The sequence below is a fragment of the Malaclemys terrapin genome, chromosome 1 (assembly GCF_027887155.1).
Source record: "Malaclemys terrapin pileata isolate rMalTer1 chromosome 1, rMalTer1.hap1, whole genome shotgun sequence".
Taxonomy (NCBI): domain Eukaryota; kingdom Metazoa; phylum Chordata; order Testudines; family Emydidae; genus Malaclemys; species Malaclemys terrapin.
The window spans coordinates 90,251,787-90,270,528 of NC_071505.1; the positions used below are offsets into that span (position 1 = coordinate 90,251,787).

General features: G+C 46.5%; 2 protein-coding genes across 2 annotated transcripts; one reads left to right on the forward strand and one right to left on the reverse strand.

Moving 5' to 3' along the window:
- Positions 1–684: 684 nt before the first annotated feature.
- Positions 685–7,382, forward strand: NDUFA6 (NADH:ubiquinone oxidoreductase subunit A6). Its single transcript, XM_054030465.1, has 3 exons — positions 685–851; positions 3,617–3,732; positions 7,183–7,382. Exons 1-3 carry the CDS (start codon positions 713–715, stop codon positions 7,312–7,314), a joined length of 387 nt encoding a protein of 128 aa, XP_053886440.1. The 5' UTR covers positions 685–712; the 3' UTR covers positions 7,315–7,382.
- A 3,393-nt stretch (positions 7,383–10,775) lies between these two features.
- SMDT1 (single-pass membrane protein with aspartate rich tail 1) lies at positions 10,776–14,814 on the reverse strand. Its single transcript, XM_054030476.1, has 3 exons — positions 14,560–14,814; positions 12,394–12,533; positions 10,776–11,070 (listed from the first exon to the last, which is right to left on the reverse strand). Exons 1-2 carry the CDS (start codon positions 14,713–14,715, stop codon positions 12,396–12,398), a joined length of 294 nt encoding a protein of 97 aa, XP_053886451.1. The 5' UTR covers positions 14,716–14,814; the 3' UTR covers positions 10,776–11,070; positions 12,394–12,395.
- Between the last annotated feature and the right edge of the window lie 3,928 nt (positions 14,815–18,742).

An 18,742-nucleotide genomic window follows, 5' to 3' on the forward strand; every position in this document is an offset into this window, starting at 1 on the left:
GGGAGGGGTATGGCAGGGAGCTGGATGGGGCAAGCAGGGGCTCCTGGGAGGGGAAAACATGAGGAATCCCTCCAGGCTGAGGCTCCTGAGGGCATGGAGATAGGGGCCCATGGGCCAGGCTGCTGCTCTGTGTGCATGAGGGAGGGGAGGGGAGTCAGGCAGAGGGCAGCATTGTGGCTTCCCACTTGAAATGGAGCTCTGCGGCATCTGTTTGAGCCACAGCGCCTCCAGCTGCCCTTTGGCCACCAGGGCTGGGAGCCTGGTGGCAGCTCAGCCCAGCGCAGCCGCTCTATGGGGCTGCTGGTTACCCACGGCGCTGAGAGCCCAACTCCAGCTGGAGCCTGCTGCTAGGGCAGGGGGCCTGGTCGGGACGGCGGGGGGAGAGGGCGGGCAGAGCTAGAGCTTGGGGGACCCCACAGCCCTTCACCCCCCGCCCCAGCCACGGAAGCGGGAAACAAACCCGTCCTAGCCCCTCTTCACCGCGTGCCTGCAGCTAGGGTAACCCGGGCAACCTACAGCCTGAAGACGATTATCAGCCATTTACGTCCAATCAGGGATCAGAACCTCCTACTTCACCCAATCGTTAGCCGGCGTGGGTGGGCGCTGCCGGGAGGCGGAGAACGGTAGCTTTACAAACCAATCAGACGCCGAGGCTCTATAAGCCCCGCCCAATGCCATAAGCAAGGGGCGTGGTCGCCGCTCCTACGGCAAGATGGCGGCGGCCGGGGCGGGGAAGGTGGCCAAGGCGGCGGCCGGGGCGGTGAAGCCGATCTTCAGCCAGGACCTGGACGAGGCGAAGCGGCGGGTGCGGGAGCTGTACCGCGCCTGGTACCGGGAGGTGCCCAATGCCGGTGAGGACGGCGCCCTGCGCAAGGTCGGAGCCGGCGGCGGTTTCGCTACGGGACCGTGCGGGCTCCTGGGCTTCCGCCGGGCTGCAGGGCGGGGCTGCGGGGGAGGCCCCGGCTCCCTTCCTGGTGATAGCGCCTCGGGGCCGCCTCGGGCTTCTCCGCTCTCCTGCCAAGCGGCGGGGCGGGGCTGACCTTGGGGCTCCGGTGCGGGGAGCGGGGGCTCTGCCCATCTCTCCCCTCCCGCGCTTGGAAACCCCGTGCTGGGCAGGACTCCCCGCGGTTCTGCGCTGTTATATTTTTGCTATTGAGCCTTGCAGCGTCTTGGGTGCTGGGTTGGGGCCCACTCAGGCCACCTGGGCTCTGTTGCTGGCTCTGCCAGTGGCCTGCTGTGTGACCTTGGCCATGTCACTCTGCCTCCCTTTCCCCATTTGTAAAACTGGGACAGTGATGGCCCCTCTTCTTTGTGAAGTACTTTAACATTCAAATGGGGGGGGGGGGGTGCTAAAGAGGTTATTTATTCTTACACGCTTCCTCTTCCACTGAATCCTGATGGCTCTGGACACTAAATACCTCTGTTGTGTGGGCTGCCTTCCCCATTCAGCAGCAGGGAGAGTATCCAACAAGGTGCATGTACCATTGGCACAGGTTACAAAGTATACCTTCCCCCCCCCCCCCCTTTAATTAACTACTCCTGTCCTGTCCAGAGGACCTTGGACTTCTTTGACTTAATGTGAATGGCTGGTAGACTTTAAAATCAGGAGGGACCCTCATGATCAGACTCTAGTCTGATCTTCTGCATGTTGCAGGCCACAGAACCTCACTCATCCACTCCTGTAATAGACCCCTAACCTGTGGCTGAGTTACTGAAGTCCTCAAATCATGATTTAAAGACTTCAAGTTACAGAGAATTCATCATTTTCACTAGTTTAAACCTCCAAGTGATCTGTGTCCCAGGCTGCAGAGAGAGGCAGAAAACCCCAGGGTCTCTGACATCTGACCTGGGGGAGAATTTCTTCCCAAACTCAAATGTGACAATCAGATTGACCCTGACCATGTGAGCAAGACCCACCAGCTAGACAGCTAGGGAAGAATTTTCTATACTAACTCTGAGCCCTCCCCATCTAGTGTCCCATCAGTGGCTGTTGGAGATATTTGCTGCTAGTTATGTGCTATTGTAAGCAGTCTCCTCATACCATCCCCTCCATAAACTTATTAAGCTCAGTCTTGAAACTAGTTAGGGTGTGTTTGCCCCCACTCCCTTTGGAAGCCTGTTCCAAAACTTCACTGCTCTGATGGATAGAAACCTTTGCCTAATTTCAAGCCTAAACTTGTTAATGGCCAGTATCTATCAATTTGTTCTTGTGTCCACATTGGCGCTTAACTTAAATAACTCTTCTCCCTCCTTGGTATTTATCCCTCTGATCTATTTATAGAAAGCAGTCATATCGCCCCTCAACCTTCTTTTAGTTAGGCTAAACAAGACAAGCTCTTTGAGTCTCCTCTCATAAGGTAGGTTTTCCATTCCTCTGATCATCCAATTAGCACTTCTCTGCACCTGTTCCAGTTTAAATTCATCTTTCTTAAACATGGGAGATTAGAATTGCACACAGTATTCCAGATGAGGTCTCACCCTGTGCTTTATATAATGGGTACTAACACTTCCCTGTCTCTACTAGAAATACCTCGCCTGATGCATCCTAGGACTGCATGGGCTCTTTTCATGACCGCATGACATTGGTGGCTCATAGTCACCCTGTGAGCGAACAGTACACCCAGGTCGTTCTCCTCCTCTGTCATTTCCAGCTGTTAAATCCCCAAAACTTGTTGTTAGTCCCTAAACGCATGACTTTGCACTATTAAATTTCATCCCATTTCTATATTACTCCACTTTTAAAGGTCATCCAGATCTTCTATGATATTCCAGTCCTACTCCATATTGGCAATACCTCACAACTTTGTATCATCTGCAAACTTTATTAGCGTACTCCCCCTTTTTGTGACAAGGTCATTAATAAAAATGTTAAATAAGATTGGTCCCAAGACCAGTCCTTGAGGAACTCCACTAGTAACCTCCCTCTAGTCTGACAGGTCACCTTTCAGTATGACCTGCTATAGTCTTCCCTTTAACCAGTTCCTTATCCACCTTTCAGTTCTCATATTAATCCCCATCTTCTCCAATTTAATAATTTCTCTACGGTATAACCCGGTAGGGACATCTTGTCTGGTATCCTGTCTCCTTCAGTGAACAATATTGGATATTCAGTGGAAAATCATAAGCCTTACTGTCTGTTACCCCTACCCTCTCTGGTATGATATAATATATCCCATCAGCTGGGGACCAGAATGATTGAGACTATATGTAACTATCTTCTGCCACTCATTTGATGCTGTAAGTCATCTGATTTTATTTATTTCTTCATTCATTCATTCCCAATGGCTGGAAGGGGCCTAGAGAGGAGGAAAAAAAATACTGCATATGTCTTCTCTTCTAACTTTGATCTCTTAGCCAAATAGTGGGTGAAGCACGTTCAATAAACTCTGCAAAGTAAGGATGTGTATTATAATTGCCTAAGTCTACAAAACTAGGCTGATCAATTTCTGATTACAATTTTGAATAACTTCTAGCTGAGGAATAATTTCTAGCTTAGAAATAAAAGAACATATTTTAATTTGCCGTGTTCCATACATACAAAATTGAGACATTCTGTGGTGGAAAACTTTAACGCATTGGTGATGACTCCTGTGAATATTCTCTGCTCTTTGTCTAGTACATCTATACCAGTTGGACATCTCAGTGAAACAGGGGCGTGATAAGGTGCGGGAGATGTTCATGAGGAATGCCCATGTCACAGACCCCAGAGTGATTGACATGCTAGTTATAAAGGTAAAACAAACATACTTACTTTCTCAAATCCACAAAGTGGTGTGATTAGCATGTATAAATAGTAATGGGAGAGGGTGACTCTTTGCTTATCAAAGTTCTATAGAACAAGCAGAGATATTGGAGCCCATTAAGATCAGGGTAATATAGTTAGGATATCAAGTATCAAAGGGGTAGCCATGTTAATCTGGATCTGTGAAAGCAGCAAAGAGTCCTGTGGCACCTTATAGACTAACAGACGTATAGGAGCATGAGCTTTCATGGGTGAATATCCACTTCTTCACATGCATCCGAAGAAGTGGGTATTCACCCACGAAAGCTCATGCTCCTATAGATCTGTTAGTCTATAAGGTGCCACAGGACTCTTTGCTGCTTTTATAGTTAGGATATCTATTTCAGTCATAGATACTAGAGGAGAAAAGACCTCCTTGTTCTTATAAAGCAGGTTGGTCTTTATAAAAGATGCATAACTAGGGCTGTCGATTAATCACAGTTAATTCACACGATTAACGCAAAAAAATTAATCACGGTTTTAAAAAAAAATTCATTGCAATTAATCACAGTTAAATAATAGACTACCCGTTGAAATTTATTAAATATTTGTGGATGTTTTTCTTCATTTTCAGATATATCTATGTCAATTACAACACAGAATACAAAGTATACAGTGCTCACTTTATATTTTTATTACAAATATTTGCACTGTAAAAATGATAAAATAGTATTTTTCAATTCACCTCATACAAGTACTGTGGTGCAATTGCTTTATCATGAAAGTGCAACTTACGAATGAAGGGTTTTTTGTTACATAACTGCACTCAAACAAAACACTGTAATACTTTAGAGTCTACACGTCCACTCAGTCCTACTTCTTGTTCAACCAATCACCAAGAGAAACAAGTTTCTTTTTACATTTACAGGAGATAATGCTGCCCACTTCTTAATTACAATGTCACCTGAAAGTGAGAACAGGCATTCGCGTGGCATTGTTGTAGCTGGCGTCACAAGATATTTACATGCCAGATGTGCTAAAGATTCATATGCCTCTTCATGCTCTGGCCATTGTTCCAGAGGACATGCTTCCATGCTGATGATGCTCGTTTAAAAAAAAAATAATAATAAAAAAAATAAAAATATGTTAATTAAATTAGTGACTGAACTCCTTGGGGGAGAATTGTATGTCTCCTGCTCTGTTTTACCTGCATTCTGCCATATATTTCATGTTTATAGCAATCTTGGATGATGACCCAGCACATGTTGTTCGTTTTAAGAACACTTTCACTGCAAATTTGACAAAATGCAAAGATATCAATGTGAAATTTCTAAAGATAGCTACAGCACTCGACCCAAAATTTAAGACTCTGAAATGACTTCCAAAATCTGAGAGGGATGAGGCCATGGAGCATGCTTTCAGAAATCTTAAAAGAGCAACACTCTGATGTGGAAACTACAGAACCCGAACCACCAAAAAAGAAAATCAACCCTCTGCTGGTGGCATCTGATTCAGATGATGAAAATGAACATGCGTCGGTCTGCACGGATTTGGATCGTTATTAAGCAGAACCTGTCATCAGCATGTCCTCTGGAATAGTGGTTGAAGCATGAAGAGACATATGAATCTTTAGTGCATCTGGCATGTAAATATCTTGCGGCGCTGGCTACAACAGTGCCATGCAAACGCCTGTTCTCACTTTCAGGTGACACTGTAAACAAGAAGTGGGCAGCATTATCTTCTACAAATGTAAACAAACTTGTTTGTCTGAGCAATTGGCTGAACAAGGACTTGCAGGCTCTATAAAGTTTTACATAGTTTTATTTTTGAATGCAGGTTTTTATTGTACATAATTCTACACTTGTAAGTTGCACTTTCATGATGAAGAGATCACACTACAGTACTTGTAGTAGGTGAATTGAAAAATACTATTTCTTTTTTAAAGTTCAAATATTTGTAATCAAAAATAAAGTGAACACTGCACACTTCGTATTCTGTGTTGTAATTGAAATCAATATTTGAAAATGTAGAAAATTCACAAATATTTAAATACAGGGTATTCTAGTATTAACAGTGTGATTAATTTTTTTGACAGCTCTACTCGTAACACCAGAGAGGAGGAGTTTAGTTAATCAGACTTCTCTAGTTTTGCATTTGCAAACAGGAATTGTCCATCAGATGAAACAGTTGTGTTTAAGGATTCCTGTGTATGTGCTTATAAAAGGTGATGGGGTCACAAATGGCTAATTCTCCATCAACCGTAATCTTTCCATTTCCCATACTTCCATCTTATTGCGTTTTTTTTTCAATCAGTCAGAGGCATTGGACATTACAGAAATACTTTTGCTGTAAAGGATGGTTTTGGATTTTTAAGTGGGTGGCATAGCTGCATCAAGATTTCCTAGATAAGCTTGCCAGATATGTATTTTGGGCTCTAGACCTGTCTGTCCAAGGAAGAATAAAATTACCAAAACACACACACACCACCCTTAGAACACCCATTTCAGAACAAGTGGCCAAAGCAAGACTAACTGAACTCTGCAGTAGCATTGCTTTACCAAGAGATTCCTTCAAACTGTGAGCTGCATGCTCACTTCTAGTGCTATATAAGTACCAAGACAGACAATGTTTGTCAAGAGTGCTTATCAGTAACTTTAAGGGCAAAAAAATTAGATGGATTTTTCAGTTATCCCCAAACCAAGCATTATAAACCCAGAAATCCAGAATTAAAGTTGCACTTAAAAGAGACCAATTGTGTTACAGTAGGGAAATGCACAGTTTGGGCACCCAAACAACCTTACCTCTGCCCTGTAGTAACACAGTGTAATAACCCATTTAAAGGAGGGCGGATTAATGATCACAATGGTCCTTCTGGTTTGGGGATTTATGATTGACATTTTAGACCCAGATTTAAGTTTCATACGTTTAAACAAATGTTTTATTTTCCTGGTGTCAATAGAGTATTTACACACAAAGCTAAGCAATCTCACTGGTGAATCTGGATATTGAACAGGGATTCTAAAATAAAGGTGCCTGGAGCCTTGTTACATGTCTGGAAGGAGGTGCTAGGCCAGGGATGGGTTTCTGGCAGAGGAAATGGGGCAAGCCATGATACCTCTATGGAGAAGAGGCTTGGCCTTTCTCTCCTGTGCAGCTTGACACCTGCTGCCAGGCTGTAGAGGAGTGGATGTTTGAAAAGCAGGTGGATAGCTAGGAGTGCAGGTCATGAGGAGAGAACCAGAGATCTGGGTCACTTGCTCTGTGTGTTTAAGGGTAGTGGTGCAAGGGAAATCAGTGATGTGAAGCTGGGGAGGGTAATGCTGAGTATACTTGTTAGTGGGACAGACTTAAGACTGTAAGGGTGACAACTATGCATTCTGTTCTCATCTGCTTAAGCTACTTAAGATCTCCTAACTGGGAATTGATCTATGAACCCTGGCTCTCGTTTTGTATAAATGCAGGGGAAAATGGAACTACAGGAAACTACTCGTGTATGGAAGCAGCGGACACACATCATGAGGTTTTTCCACGAGACAGAAATCCCACGACCCAAGGACTTTCTGTCCAAGTTCTATGTGGGCCATGACCCTTGAGACAAACTGACTGAAAAACTAATTCTGTATTTCACTGTCTTACTGCAAATAAAGCTCTGTTTAGTGGAGAGCAGTCTTGAAATTCTTCATGAGGGAAGTATCCATCTCAACACTGTGTATGCCATTGTACTGATACAATGGGTTGTGCGCAGCAAGGATCCTATCTTCTGTTCCTGTCCCCTTTTTAAAATATTGTGCTTGCTCTGGAATATCTTGTAGCATGAGAAAGTAACCGTCAAGTATACACTGAGCTAAAGTAGGTTGGGGAAACTTCAATAGATTAAACATCTAGTGAAGTAAGACTGTCCTTCATATGGGCATAGGATATTAAGTACAAGCCACCTCAGAAGGAGTTGGAAAACTGTATGGAACTGGCCAGTACTGAAATTCTATAGTGGGGCCCAGGGCTACTGTATTGAAGGCAGCTGTTGATCAGTTAGTATGTCCAAGCATAACTAAAAATGTGCTAACTTTACCTAGCTGGTAATTCTGGATATGCTACTTGAGTCAAGTCTAACTTAAAAAAACAAACCCAAACTCTCCGCCTTGGTCTGCTTGCTTTTTTCCCGGCAACACTTATTGTACACTTGCCTATGCAATTGACTACAACCTATTAAAGCTGGTATCAAACTTGTTGAGAGCTCGAACGTCAGCAGCTAACCTAACTGTTACTCTTGGGGGAATTTCTCAAACACTTCAGTGCCTGAGCTAGTCTATTTGCAGCTATGAGTGAATGCTGTGGTGGCATAGAATTAAATTAATATTTAGTCAGCACTCTGAAGCCAAATCCTAATATCTTCCTGTGTTAATACTTGCCCAAGCATTATGTGGGCTAACCCTTGTCACATGCTTTGTCTGTAGTCAGGGCTTTGGAGCTGTGCTCCAGCTCCAGGCAAAAACCTGCAACTCCGCTGCCCCCTGCTTCAGCGCCGTGCTCCGCTCCAAGGCCCTGTCTGTAGTCCTGTCTACATTCCAACTAAGATCAGGGCAAGAGGAACCCTTTTTGAATACTGGTCTGAGACTTTAAGGACCATTGAAGATTCTAGCATGGGACAGATACCTTATGACTGAGTGCTGTCTGTGGCAAAGTGTAACTAGCTCTCTCTATGGTACAGCCAGAGTCTGGTTTTTGTTGGGGGAAAAGTGAAATAAGCCTCATCATTGGCCATGCATCAAGGAAAGATTTTTCAGTAGCATGTAAATTATTTTAAAAAATCCTAAACTTACTGTCAGCTAAAACTTGAAATGGGTTAGTGCTCTTTGTAATACTAGAATTAAAATAGCTTTACAATTAATATTTTCAGTGGATATATTCTTGAGATAATAAAGATAGTGGCACCTTCTTATGTATGTGATAGAAGGGGTCTTCTGCCACCAGTGATTACTTTTCCTCTGCCCTTGTAGAGTTGTGGCTCCCCATTTCATGCAGAAGTCTGTCTGCTTAGGGTGGAGGTTGTCTTATCAGTGGTTCTACAAGGCTGGCAGAAGGCAGTGGGAGGGTGTAGAGAAACTTGGGTGTGCAAGCTTCTGCATAGCTTACAGCCCTGGATATGTGAATTGGGGTCACTACACAAAAGCAGGATCGCCTTCAGGAAAGCACCTGCACCTTACCTGGTTACACAAGCACTTTTGCACTGTGGAGTAGCAGAATCTGGGTTATGCAACTTTCTCTACCCCCACTTTCTTCACATCACTTATCCTGTCTCTGAACTAACAGCTGTCTTCTCCCTTTGACATTCTCTGCTCAGCCTCACAGGCAGAGGGACTGGTGCTTCTGGGGAAATTAAATATTAAAATTATAAACATTTAACATACAAATCTGCTCCCCTTTAAAAAGGGAATCTTATAAACAACCAATGCTACTGCTACTTTCCCACCCCAATAGGCAAGTCCCTGAAGAGAGATGAGTGGTCAGCATTGTTACTAAAAGGTCAAACTCGGGCTGTGGAGGAGCACCTAGGGAAGTGCATAGCAGAGGCCAAGTCTCTCACTCTAAACACAATCTACTACCAGCACCTTTATGTTTAAATCAAGAATTACTAGCTGAACTGTCTTAGCTAACTTTGGTAGATCACAAGAAGAGAAAGCGGTCTCTTGAGTAGTAAAAACCCTTTATAGGTCCTATTGCAAAGGCATCAAGTCCACCAATAGAAAATAGTAAGCCATTGCAGCTGTTGGACTGGTATGTTTGTGTCTGCTAGGACCTAAGTAGATGCACTTTGTATCACCTATAGACTTCCAGGAGTCTGAGTACAGCACAAAATCAAGCATGCTGAAATACTCTGACCTAGAAGTCAAAAAGCAATAGATTATTAAATCCAGCTCTGCAGTACAAGGTAACAAACAATTAACATGATGGGGCCTGCAGGCTTCTTAAAATGTTCCTGTTCAGGGTATCAGACTGTTAACAGATCTAAAAGAATGAATATGGGTACTTGTCCACAGCCAGAAGGCAAATGAGATTAATGTCTTTGTGCCTATATCAGGATTAAAAGGAAACAAGGAATTTTAAGATTTCCAGATAAGTGAGGCCTCAGCAGAGCCTTTTCAGGAATTAAAAGAGAAACGGAGGATGTGATACAAGGGGAGATTTCTAGCATCGAGGGATGGCTTCTTGAGAAAAAGAATAAAACTCATTAAACAGAAGAGATGCTTTCCTGCAACCACCTTACCACATAACTGTGACACCCAATACATTCTGGGATATTTGAAATATAAATAAGCTATTGTTTTGTTAGCCAAACCTGGCAGGAAATACTCCAACCACACACAAGCACCAAAGGTAAAACCTTCAGTGTCTACATGGATCAATTTAACTGCAACAGTACATACCTTTTAAAAACAAAAAGTCCAGGAAACTAAATGTATAGCATTAAGGTTAGCACAAAGTCAGAATATAAGACACACTAGGTTTCTGATAGTATGTTCACTCAACCCCAGTGCAGATATGGAGTAATTTCTGATAAAGTGTCTAGCTGACTACTTCCTTGTTTATGAAATGCCACAAAACATACATTGTGTAGCTGACATTTGGTATTTAGTTTTATACTCTGCATTAGCTGACTTCTTAATTTTAACTCTGCAATCTTAAAGTTGCAGTTTATCCTTAGTGTGAGGTGACGTTAATAGTACTTAATGCTATAGCAGGTTGCATGGGAGCTTTATAGTAACCCTAGATCCAGTGTCATTTTGCAGTGATTGCCTTTCAAAGCAGGTGAGTCCACCTGCAGTGGCTTTGCATAGTCCAAAATGAATTATTTTTCTATAGTCAGCTGACAGGTTTTAAAGTAATGCAATAGATTTCAGCCTACTGTGGTCCTTTTATATACTTCCAGTAGAGCAAAAGAAGTGACAGAACCTTAGCCAAAAAGAAGTAAGAACATATAAAGCCTGAAGCATCAATGCTAATTAACAGGAACTTAGCTGATAAGTATTAAAACAAACAACAAACCCTTACATGGTTCAGTCTGCCATTCTTTATTCATAATCTAATCATTTATATGGTGCAGGCTCATTATTACAGAACCCCAAGTGGCCTCAGGAGGTGAAAGGTACAGCAGGCAAGGGTTGCTGGACCTACTGTATATACACCCCTTCCCAACTGCCATATAGACATGAAGAGAACATTCACTGGTACAGAGGGAGGTCCAACTGCACCTCCTTTCCTCTTTAAAATGAGGGAGGGGGCATGAGGAGACAGTGATGTCAGAACCAGTTCTTTGTCTATGGCTTTCTCCTTTCTGTTCCATTACAATCCTGAAAAGAGGTAAAAAGAAATGTTAAGCCAGCACTATGGAACAGCCCCACACTATTCTTCAGCTAGACAATACTGATTCCAGTCCATAATTAACAAGGGCAAAGCCCATAAGCAGAGTCATGTGAAACAAGCTTCCTGTGCCGATAACTACACACATTTAAGCTATTCCCTATTTTCAGCCACAATTGTATGGCTGAAAATAGGGAATGCACCAATTTGACAGTAACTGCGAACTTTTCAGAGGAAAATATGACCATGGAAAAGAGGATTAACAAAGGACATGTATTCACTAAACTGATATGGAAAAATTATAGAATGTTTATGCTGCTGAACCTCTAAAGGAAACACATGCACTCCACATAAAATATATTACCCCATTTCATCTTATGCCACTTGCCTTGTCCTCATTAAGTAATATTTGATGTAGAGTAGATAAAGAGAGAGTTGAAATAATACAAGACTGGGAGCAACCAAAGTTTAATCTTCATTATTATAAACCATCATAATTTATATAAGTCTTCAGCCTGAAGGATCTGACTGCTCTTAAGACTACATAGGTAAGGACCAGTCACCACGTGAGAATGCAAGCTTTGGTATGGAATACAAGTCATCCTCTGAATTAATAGGGGATTTTTTAAGTAGGTAATAAAATTGAAATTAGCTTAGGATACCCTAAGCTACCCCTAGGGGTAGCTTGCAATGTGCTATGGCAATGGTCCCCAAACTGTGGGGCATGCCCCCTAGGGGGGCATGGATGAACATCTGGGGGGGGTGCAGCGGGGCCTGGGCCAACCTGGGGAGGAAACACCACCCAGCCCGTCCCCAGCCATGGCTCTGGCCCCCAGCCCTGCTCCCAACCAGAAGGGCACGGACACATTCCATTACAGGTAAGAGGGAGCACAAGAGGAAACGTTTGGGCACTACTGTGCTATGGTAATACGAATAACAATACGAACCATCAAATTCTGTAGTCATTACAAATAGCCAGTTTGTTTTATATCTGACCCAAATGACAAGACTTTGAACACATTACCAGTTTAGTACTAGCTCAAAAGCAAGAGTCACCTACAGCATTTATGTATTCTTTAGACTAGGTCTCATTCAAATACTGATACGATCTGATCCGGATCCAGCATATATATAAGATCACAGACAGAGGTAGTACATCTGCAGGTTTTTATGAGATCAAGCACCAGTACTGAATGTGCAGCAATTTTCCAAAGCAGTAGCAGTCTGCATCACCCAATTACATAATCCCCTCCCTCTCCCATGCCAAACAGGTAATACAAGTAATTGAACTGTTAGTGGCACTCATGTCATACCTTTAATCATCATCATCATCATCTTCTGGGACAAAGATATCATGTTCCTCGAGCAAGGCTGCAAAATTCTTACTGATCTGAGTCCCGATGTAGAGGAAAGGGATCACAACGGTAAATACTCGTAGGAGGCCAAAGGGCATCTGTACATGTTCAGTCAAAACAAATTAATCTCTATCAGCAAGTTCCATTTTGGATCAACTGATGTGCATTAATCTAATAGAGCAAAGAGGGAACTTTAAACTTCTGAGACCACATCTAGAATACTGTGTTCTGTTTTGAGCATTCAGAAAGATATTAATAACCTAGAGGGAATTTAGAGAAAAGATACAAAACTGATTAAAGATTAGAATGAACAAAAAATTAAGTGCGTAAGGAACCAGAAGAATTCTTCTCGGTGATAAAGGGATATAATTAGGAGTAATAGGACTAAAACATCTATGTTTCCTCTACAATGTAAATATCTTCTATATTAAGATATCCAGCTACAGCGATTCTGTTCCCAAACACTTACAGCACAGTCTTGTAGCATATGTGACATCATTCTGTATTTTACCTATATTCCCAAATTGTGCTATTGGACTTTGTAAAGCTGTAATACCCTTTGGAAACATGTATATAACATGCCTCCAAACCTATTTCCACAGCAAGACTAAACCATATTGTAACAAGGTCCTCCAACAAGACATATTTTATTGAACAGAAGGGACTTTACTAGGTAGAACAGTCTCCCTAAGGAAATGGTGGTATTAAACGCAATCAATAGTAATTTAAAAGTTAGGCAGAACATTGAATACTATTAAACAGAATGGTGAAATCCTGTCTGTTCATCCACTGAACTCTTTGTTATGAAGCAACTTTATTCTTCTATAGCACCCTTCATCCTGCAGCATCCTAAGGTGTTTTTATGGATTAAATACACTGGGAACACTCAGCTACCACTGTAATGCACCTGGAAAAAGGCAGTTCTGTTTGTGTCAAGGAAGGAAAGTGAAAAAGAACTTCTGCACTATAAACTCTAAGGGAAGTTTTAGGAAGGCTGATTAACTACTTGACCCAGAATTTGACTAGTGGGTTTAAGAATCTTACTCTTGCAAAAAGTGTCACTGGATTTCTTAATAACCATGAGTGACCAGGGTTTTTATTTTGTAGCATACCTGAAAAACTACACCTCAAATAATAGTGTGTCCCAATACCATGCTGGACAGTTGGTTCTTTAATAACTCAGGGGAATGATGGCCACCTCTGTGATCGCCAATACCATTTCCAGCATTACCATATTATGACTTGTTCCAGGCAAGTACTGATCCCAGGCCCCACCCTTCCTGTTCAGTTTATGATTGCTGACAAGACCACAGCCTGAGCTGATAGGACTTAATTCTAATCTATTATAACGTGAATGTCACTGGCCAGTTGGACACACTGGTTTCCCCCGTCCCATGCAGCCCTCTTGAAAAGGTCACTGTTTCGAACACACTGGTTTTAACAACCCAGCATGTTAACTAACCATCAGCCCCTCCCGTCACACAACTCCCATATAGCCTTCATCGCGCTGCATCTTCCAGGCCTGTCTATGCCTCAGCAAAGTCTTTCGCACAGGAGGCCTGAAGCTGAGAGCACTGTGATCCCAAACGAGGCACCTGTCACAGGCCAGGGCAATGATTTCGACCCCCCAGCGTCCTGCCACCGTACCACCCCCCTCACTCGGACCCAGCGCCCCTCTCTTCCAATAGGGTGACCAGATGTCCCGATTTTATAGGGACAGTCCTGATTTTGGGGTCTTTTTCTTATATAGGCTCCTATTACCCCCAACCTCCTGTCCCGATTTTTCACACTTGCTGTCTAGTCACCCTAGCTTCCGGGCTGAGTGCTGTAGCTGTTACACTCCCTCCTCCCCATCCCACCCATCCTGCGAGCGGGCAGCGCCGGGCCTGTGCCCCCCTCGCCCCCTTGCAGCGGTGCCGCCACCAGGGGGCGCTTCCGCATTCCAAGCGCCCCCCGCAGAGCCATTCCCATTGGGCCGGACCCTCAACTTTAATCCCGCCCATCGAGGAAATGGCTAGTGCCCTGATTGGCCAACGCTCCTGTCATTAACACAAGCCGGCGGCTGACCGCGATCTGCGATTGGTTGTTCCCCCAGCCGGACCGCGCCCTTCGCCCCTCACTCACTTTGGGCGGTTTGGGTAAAATGGCGCCGCTGCGAGTGACGGTCTCGCTCCGCGAAGGCACAATGGTCACCGCGGGGCCGCCCCGGAGCCCGCCGGGTCCCATCCGGCCCCGGGAACCGGCCGCTGCCGCCAACAAGCGTCCCGCCAGACCCGCCATCTTCCTGCCTTCGGCCGCCCTGCCCCGGCCCGCGCTGCTATAGCGACGCGCCCGAGCTGTCCCCGGGGCGCCGCCGCCTCCTCAAATCTCGCGATGACTGGGGAGGGGTGGGGGTGTCGGGGTAAAGCGGCTGGCTCCAGTGCGCATGCGGAGGAGAGTGAGGGCAGGGCAGGGCTTGCCGTGCTACGTGAACCCAGCTCTGGGCGTTCCCCCCGCCCCCAGCGGGTGTCCGCTCCCTGACCTCCCCCGCCTGTTAGTCACCCAAGCGCTGTCCCCGGGGCTATGGCAGGCGTGACTCTGCCCTGCAGTGTCCTGCTCCTTACACCGTGAACCTCAAATACCAACTCTGCTCTCCCCAGGGGAACCGTGCACACATCAGCCTGCATGATTTAACTCCAGGGCAGCGCCTTGCTTAATATCACAGCGCTCAGATGTAAGTATAGTAACAACAGGAATACGATTATCAAACATTCAAAAGTCACATGGTAGTTACATATAAACTATATAGCATAATAGATGTAACATGCTTTCTAGAGACTAAACTTAACTGACAGGTTAACCTGATCCATCGTGTGCCAGCAATGCCCCTCTGCCATGTATATTGGTCAAACCAGACAGTCTCTATGCAAAAGAATAAATGGACACAAATCAGACGTCAAGAATTACAACATTCAAAAACCAGTCGGAGAACACTTCGACCTCCCTGGACACTCAATTACAGACCTAAAAGCAATTCTTCAACCAAAAAAACTTCAAAAACAAACTCCCAACGAGAAACAGCAGACCTGGAATTAATTTGCAAACTGGACACCATTAAATTAGATTTGAATAAAGACTGGGAGTGGATGGGTCATTACACAAACTAAAAACTATTTCCCCATGATAATTTTTCCCTTACTGTTACTCACACCTTCTTGTCAACTGTTGGAAATAGGCCATCCTAATTATCACTACAAACGTTTTTTTTTCTCCTAGTGATAATAGCCCACCTTAATTCATTAGTCTCATTAGAGTTGGTATGGCAACCACCATTTTTCTGTATATATATATCTATATATATCCCTACTGTATTATCCACTGCATGCATCGGATGAAGTGGGTTTTAGCCCATGAAAGCTTATGCCCAAATAAATTGGTTAATCTTTAAGGTACCACAAGTACTCCTCATTCTTTTTTCTTGTCTGACAGAAAGCCTGTTTCTCCATCTCTGCTGTGATATAGAATCTACAAACATATTTTGAGTACCTAAATATATATTTGCAATGATATTAATGACCAGCATGACCCCAGCTTTTAAAACTTCACACAACATTCTTTGGTGAACCAGAATGAACATACCAGTGTCTGGATATTCCTGTTACCCAGTTGGCATTAAGGGGTCCTTGAGTCACACCAGGCTCTGCAAGGACCCCATGCTCCCAGTGGAATCACTGTCACATCCCCCTAGCCACATTCCTGAAGAGGCAGCCTCTGACACAGCAGAATGGACTTTCTGCGTTTCTCATATGTGGCCACCAGGGGCTTTTCTTGCAGCTACAGCCTCTTGGGTGGCTGGGAGGGGGAGAGGCAAAGCAGTAGCCCCTTTCTGGGGACACAAAAACTGGAGGAGCAGGCAACCAGTGAGTTTCCCACCTTCCCAGAGTTGTGGTCGGGTTGGGCTACAGCCCTGGGGTGGCAGGCAGCAGGCGCCAGCCAGCAGGGCTGGCTTTAGGAAGTGCGGGGCCCAATTTGAACATTTTAGGCGGGGCCCCGACAGGGATGACTTAAAAAAAAAAAAACACATAAAAAATGCCCTTTTATTTCTTCCATGTATTATTTACTTTCCATAACTATATAAATAAAATAAAAATTGTATATTACATACATTGCTAGCTGGAGGCAGGGCAGGGGCTGACTGGAGGTAGGGTCTGCCTGGAGGCAGGGCAAGGGGTGTGGGGCTGGCTGCGGGCAGGGCAGGGGGTGCGGCGCTGGAGGCGGGGCAGGGGGTGCAGCAGGGGCTGGCTGCAGACAGGGGGTGCAGGGCTGGTGCGGGCAGGGGGTGCAGCAGGGGCTGGCTGCAGGCAGGGGGTGCGGGGCTGGCTGGAGAAAGGGGCTGCTGCAGGCAGGGTAGGGGGTGCGGGCCTGGTGCGGGCAGGGGGTGCAGCAGGGGCTGGCTGCAGGCAGGGAGTGCAGGGCTGGCTGCAGGCAGGGGCTGGCTGGAGACGGGCTGGTGGGGGCAGGCGGTGTGGGGCTGCGGGCAGGGCAGGGGGTGCGGCGCTGGAGGCGGGGCAGGGGGTGCAGCAGGGGCTGGCTGCAGACAGGGGGTGCAGGGCTGGTGCGGGCAGGGGGTGCAGCAGGGGCTGGCTGCAGGCAGGGGGTGCAGGGCTGGCTGGAGACAGGGGCTGCTGCAGGCAGGGTAGGGGGTGCGGGCCTGGTGCGGGCAGGGGGTGCAGCAGGGGCTGGCTGCAGGCAGGGAGTGCGGGGCTGGCTGCAGGCAGGGGCTGGCTGGAGACGGGCTGGCTGCAGAAAGGGGGTGCGGGGCTGGTGCGGGCAGGGGGTGCAGCAGGGGCTGGCTGGAGACGGACTGGTGGGGGCAGGAGATGCGGGGCTGGAGGCAGGGCAGGGGATGCAGCAGGGGCTGGCTGCAGACAGGGGGTGCAGCAGGGGCTGGCTGCAGACGGGCTGGTGGGGGCAGGGGGTGTGGGGCTGGAGGCAGGGCAGGGGGTGCAGCAGGGGCTGGCTGCAGGTAGGGCAGGGGGCCCCCTGCTTCTACCACCTTGGCCCTTTAAATAGCTGCCGGAGCCCTGGGGAAGCTGTGGGGCTCTCGTAGCTATTTAGAGGACCGAGGCAGCAGAGGTAGCTGGAGCCCCGGCACTTTAAATAGCCCCCGGAGCCCCCTGCTACCCCAGGGCTCTGGTCCAACCACTAGACCGTCCCCCATAAGCGCCATAGCTCCCCCTTCTCCTCCACTGGGTACATAAAACTACAAGTCCCAGAATCCCTTGCTTCCCCTGTCCCACCTCCTGAAGGGGCAGCCAATGGGCTGGAGCCGCTTGCTGATTGGCAGGTGCGCGGGCCAGTGGGGGCGAGCCCGTGTCCGGCGCGCGCTGGCAGCTGGCGATGGCCCAATGTACAGGCCCAACCACTCGGCCTTCTTCACTTTAAAGCGCTGCCCTTAGGCCGACAGGAACTGGTCCATCTGCTTCTCCAGCTCCTGCTTCAGCTCCTCCAGGGCCGCCTGTTTCTGGGGGTCCTCGCCCTGCAGCTCCCCCCGGCAGTGTTTCAGCAGCTCCTGGCGTTTCCCCTCCTGGCGTCGCTTCATCTCCAGGTGCTTCACTCTCAGACAGCTGCTCATGCTCTGGTGGCCACGGTCCTGCCGGGAGGGGGGCGAGATCGTCCATGAGGGACGGGAACTAGCATTACCCAGCCACAGGGGGAACTTCAGCCTCACACACCCCCCTCTGAACTGGGAACCCCCTTCCCCCACTCACCACCTTCTCCTCCAGGACCCTGCTTGCTGCTGTCAACCCCCACTGGTGCCCCTTTTGTGGTGCCCCCTCCTGGCCCCCTAGTGCAATTGGCCAATGGCGGGTGGACCTGGGGTGAGAATGAACTGAAAACTGTCGGACTGGGATTTGGGCTTTCAGACCTCCCTAACCCCTTTGTATTATTTTCAAATCAGTGGGGAAATGAGGGGAATCACCCAAAATTGTCCCCTCTACACATACGGACTGTATCAGGGGAGGAGAAAATCTTTAAAACAAACAAAATATGAAAATCAATTTTTCTCCTACTTGTTGAAAATGAAAACCAATTAAATTTGTCACTGAGCGATGCAGGGGGGTCAGGGCTGGATTCTGATCTCGGTGACCCCGCTGTAAATCAATCAACCTATGTGTCCTTTTGGACACTCACCTTCTCCCCATTCTTCCGAATACACCCCCTCTATCTATCTATCTATCCCAATCCACCCCCTCTATCTATCTATCTATCTATCCCCACACACCCCCTCTATCTATCTATCCCCACACACCTCATCATCTATCTA

What these genes read in the sequence shown, in the direction of transcription:
- NDUFA6 (XM_054030465.1), top strand. Translation starts at nt 713, where the DNA reads ATGGCGGCGGCCGGGGCGGGGAAGGTGGCCAAGGCGGCGGCCGGGGCG. An exon ending in CCGGGAGGTGCCCAATGCCG is followed by an intron (nt 852 to 3,616) that starts GTGAGGACGGCG and finishes CTCTTTGTCTAG; the next exon opens with TACATCTATACCAGTTGGAC. An exon ending in TTGACATGCTAGTTATAAAG is followed by an intron (nt 3,733 to 7,182) that starts GTAAAACAAACA and finishes GTATAAATGCAG; the next exon opens with GGGAAAATGGAACTACAGGA.
- SMDT1 (XM_054030476.1), bottom strand. Translation starts at nt 14,715, where the DNA reads ATGGCGGGTCTGGCGGGACGCTTGTTGGCGGCAGCGGCCGGTTCCCGG. An exon ending in TTTTACCCAAACCGCCCAAA is followed by an intron (nt 12,534 to 14,559) that starts GTGAGTGAGGGG and finishes GAACATGTACAG; the next exon opens with ATGCCCTTTGGCCTCCTACG.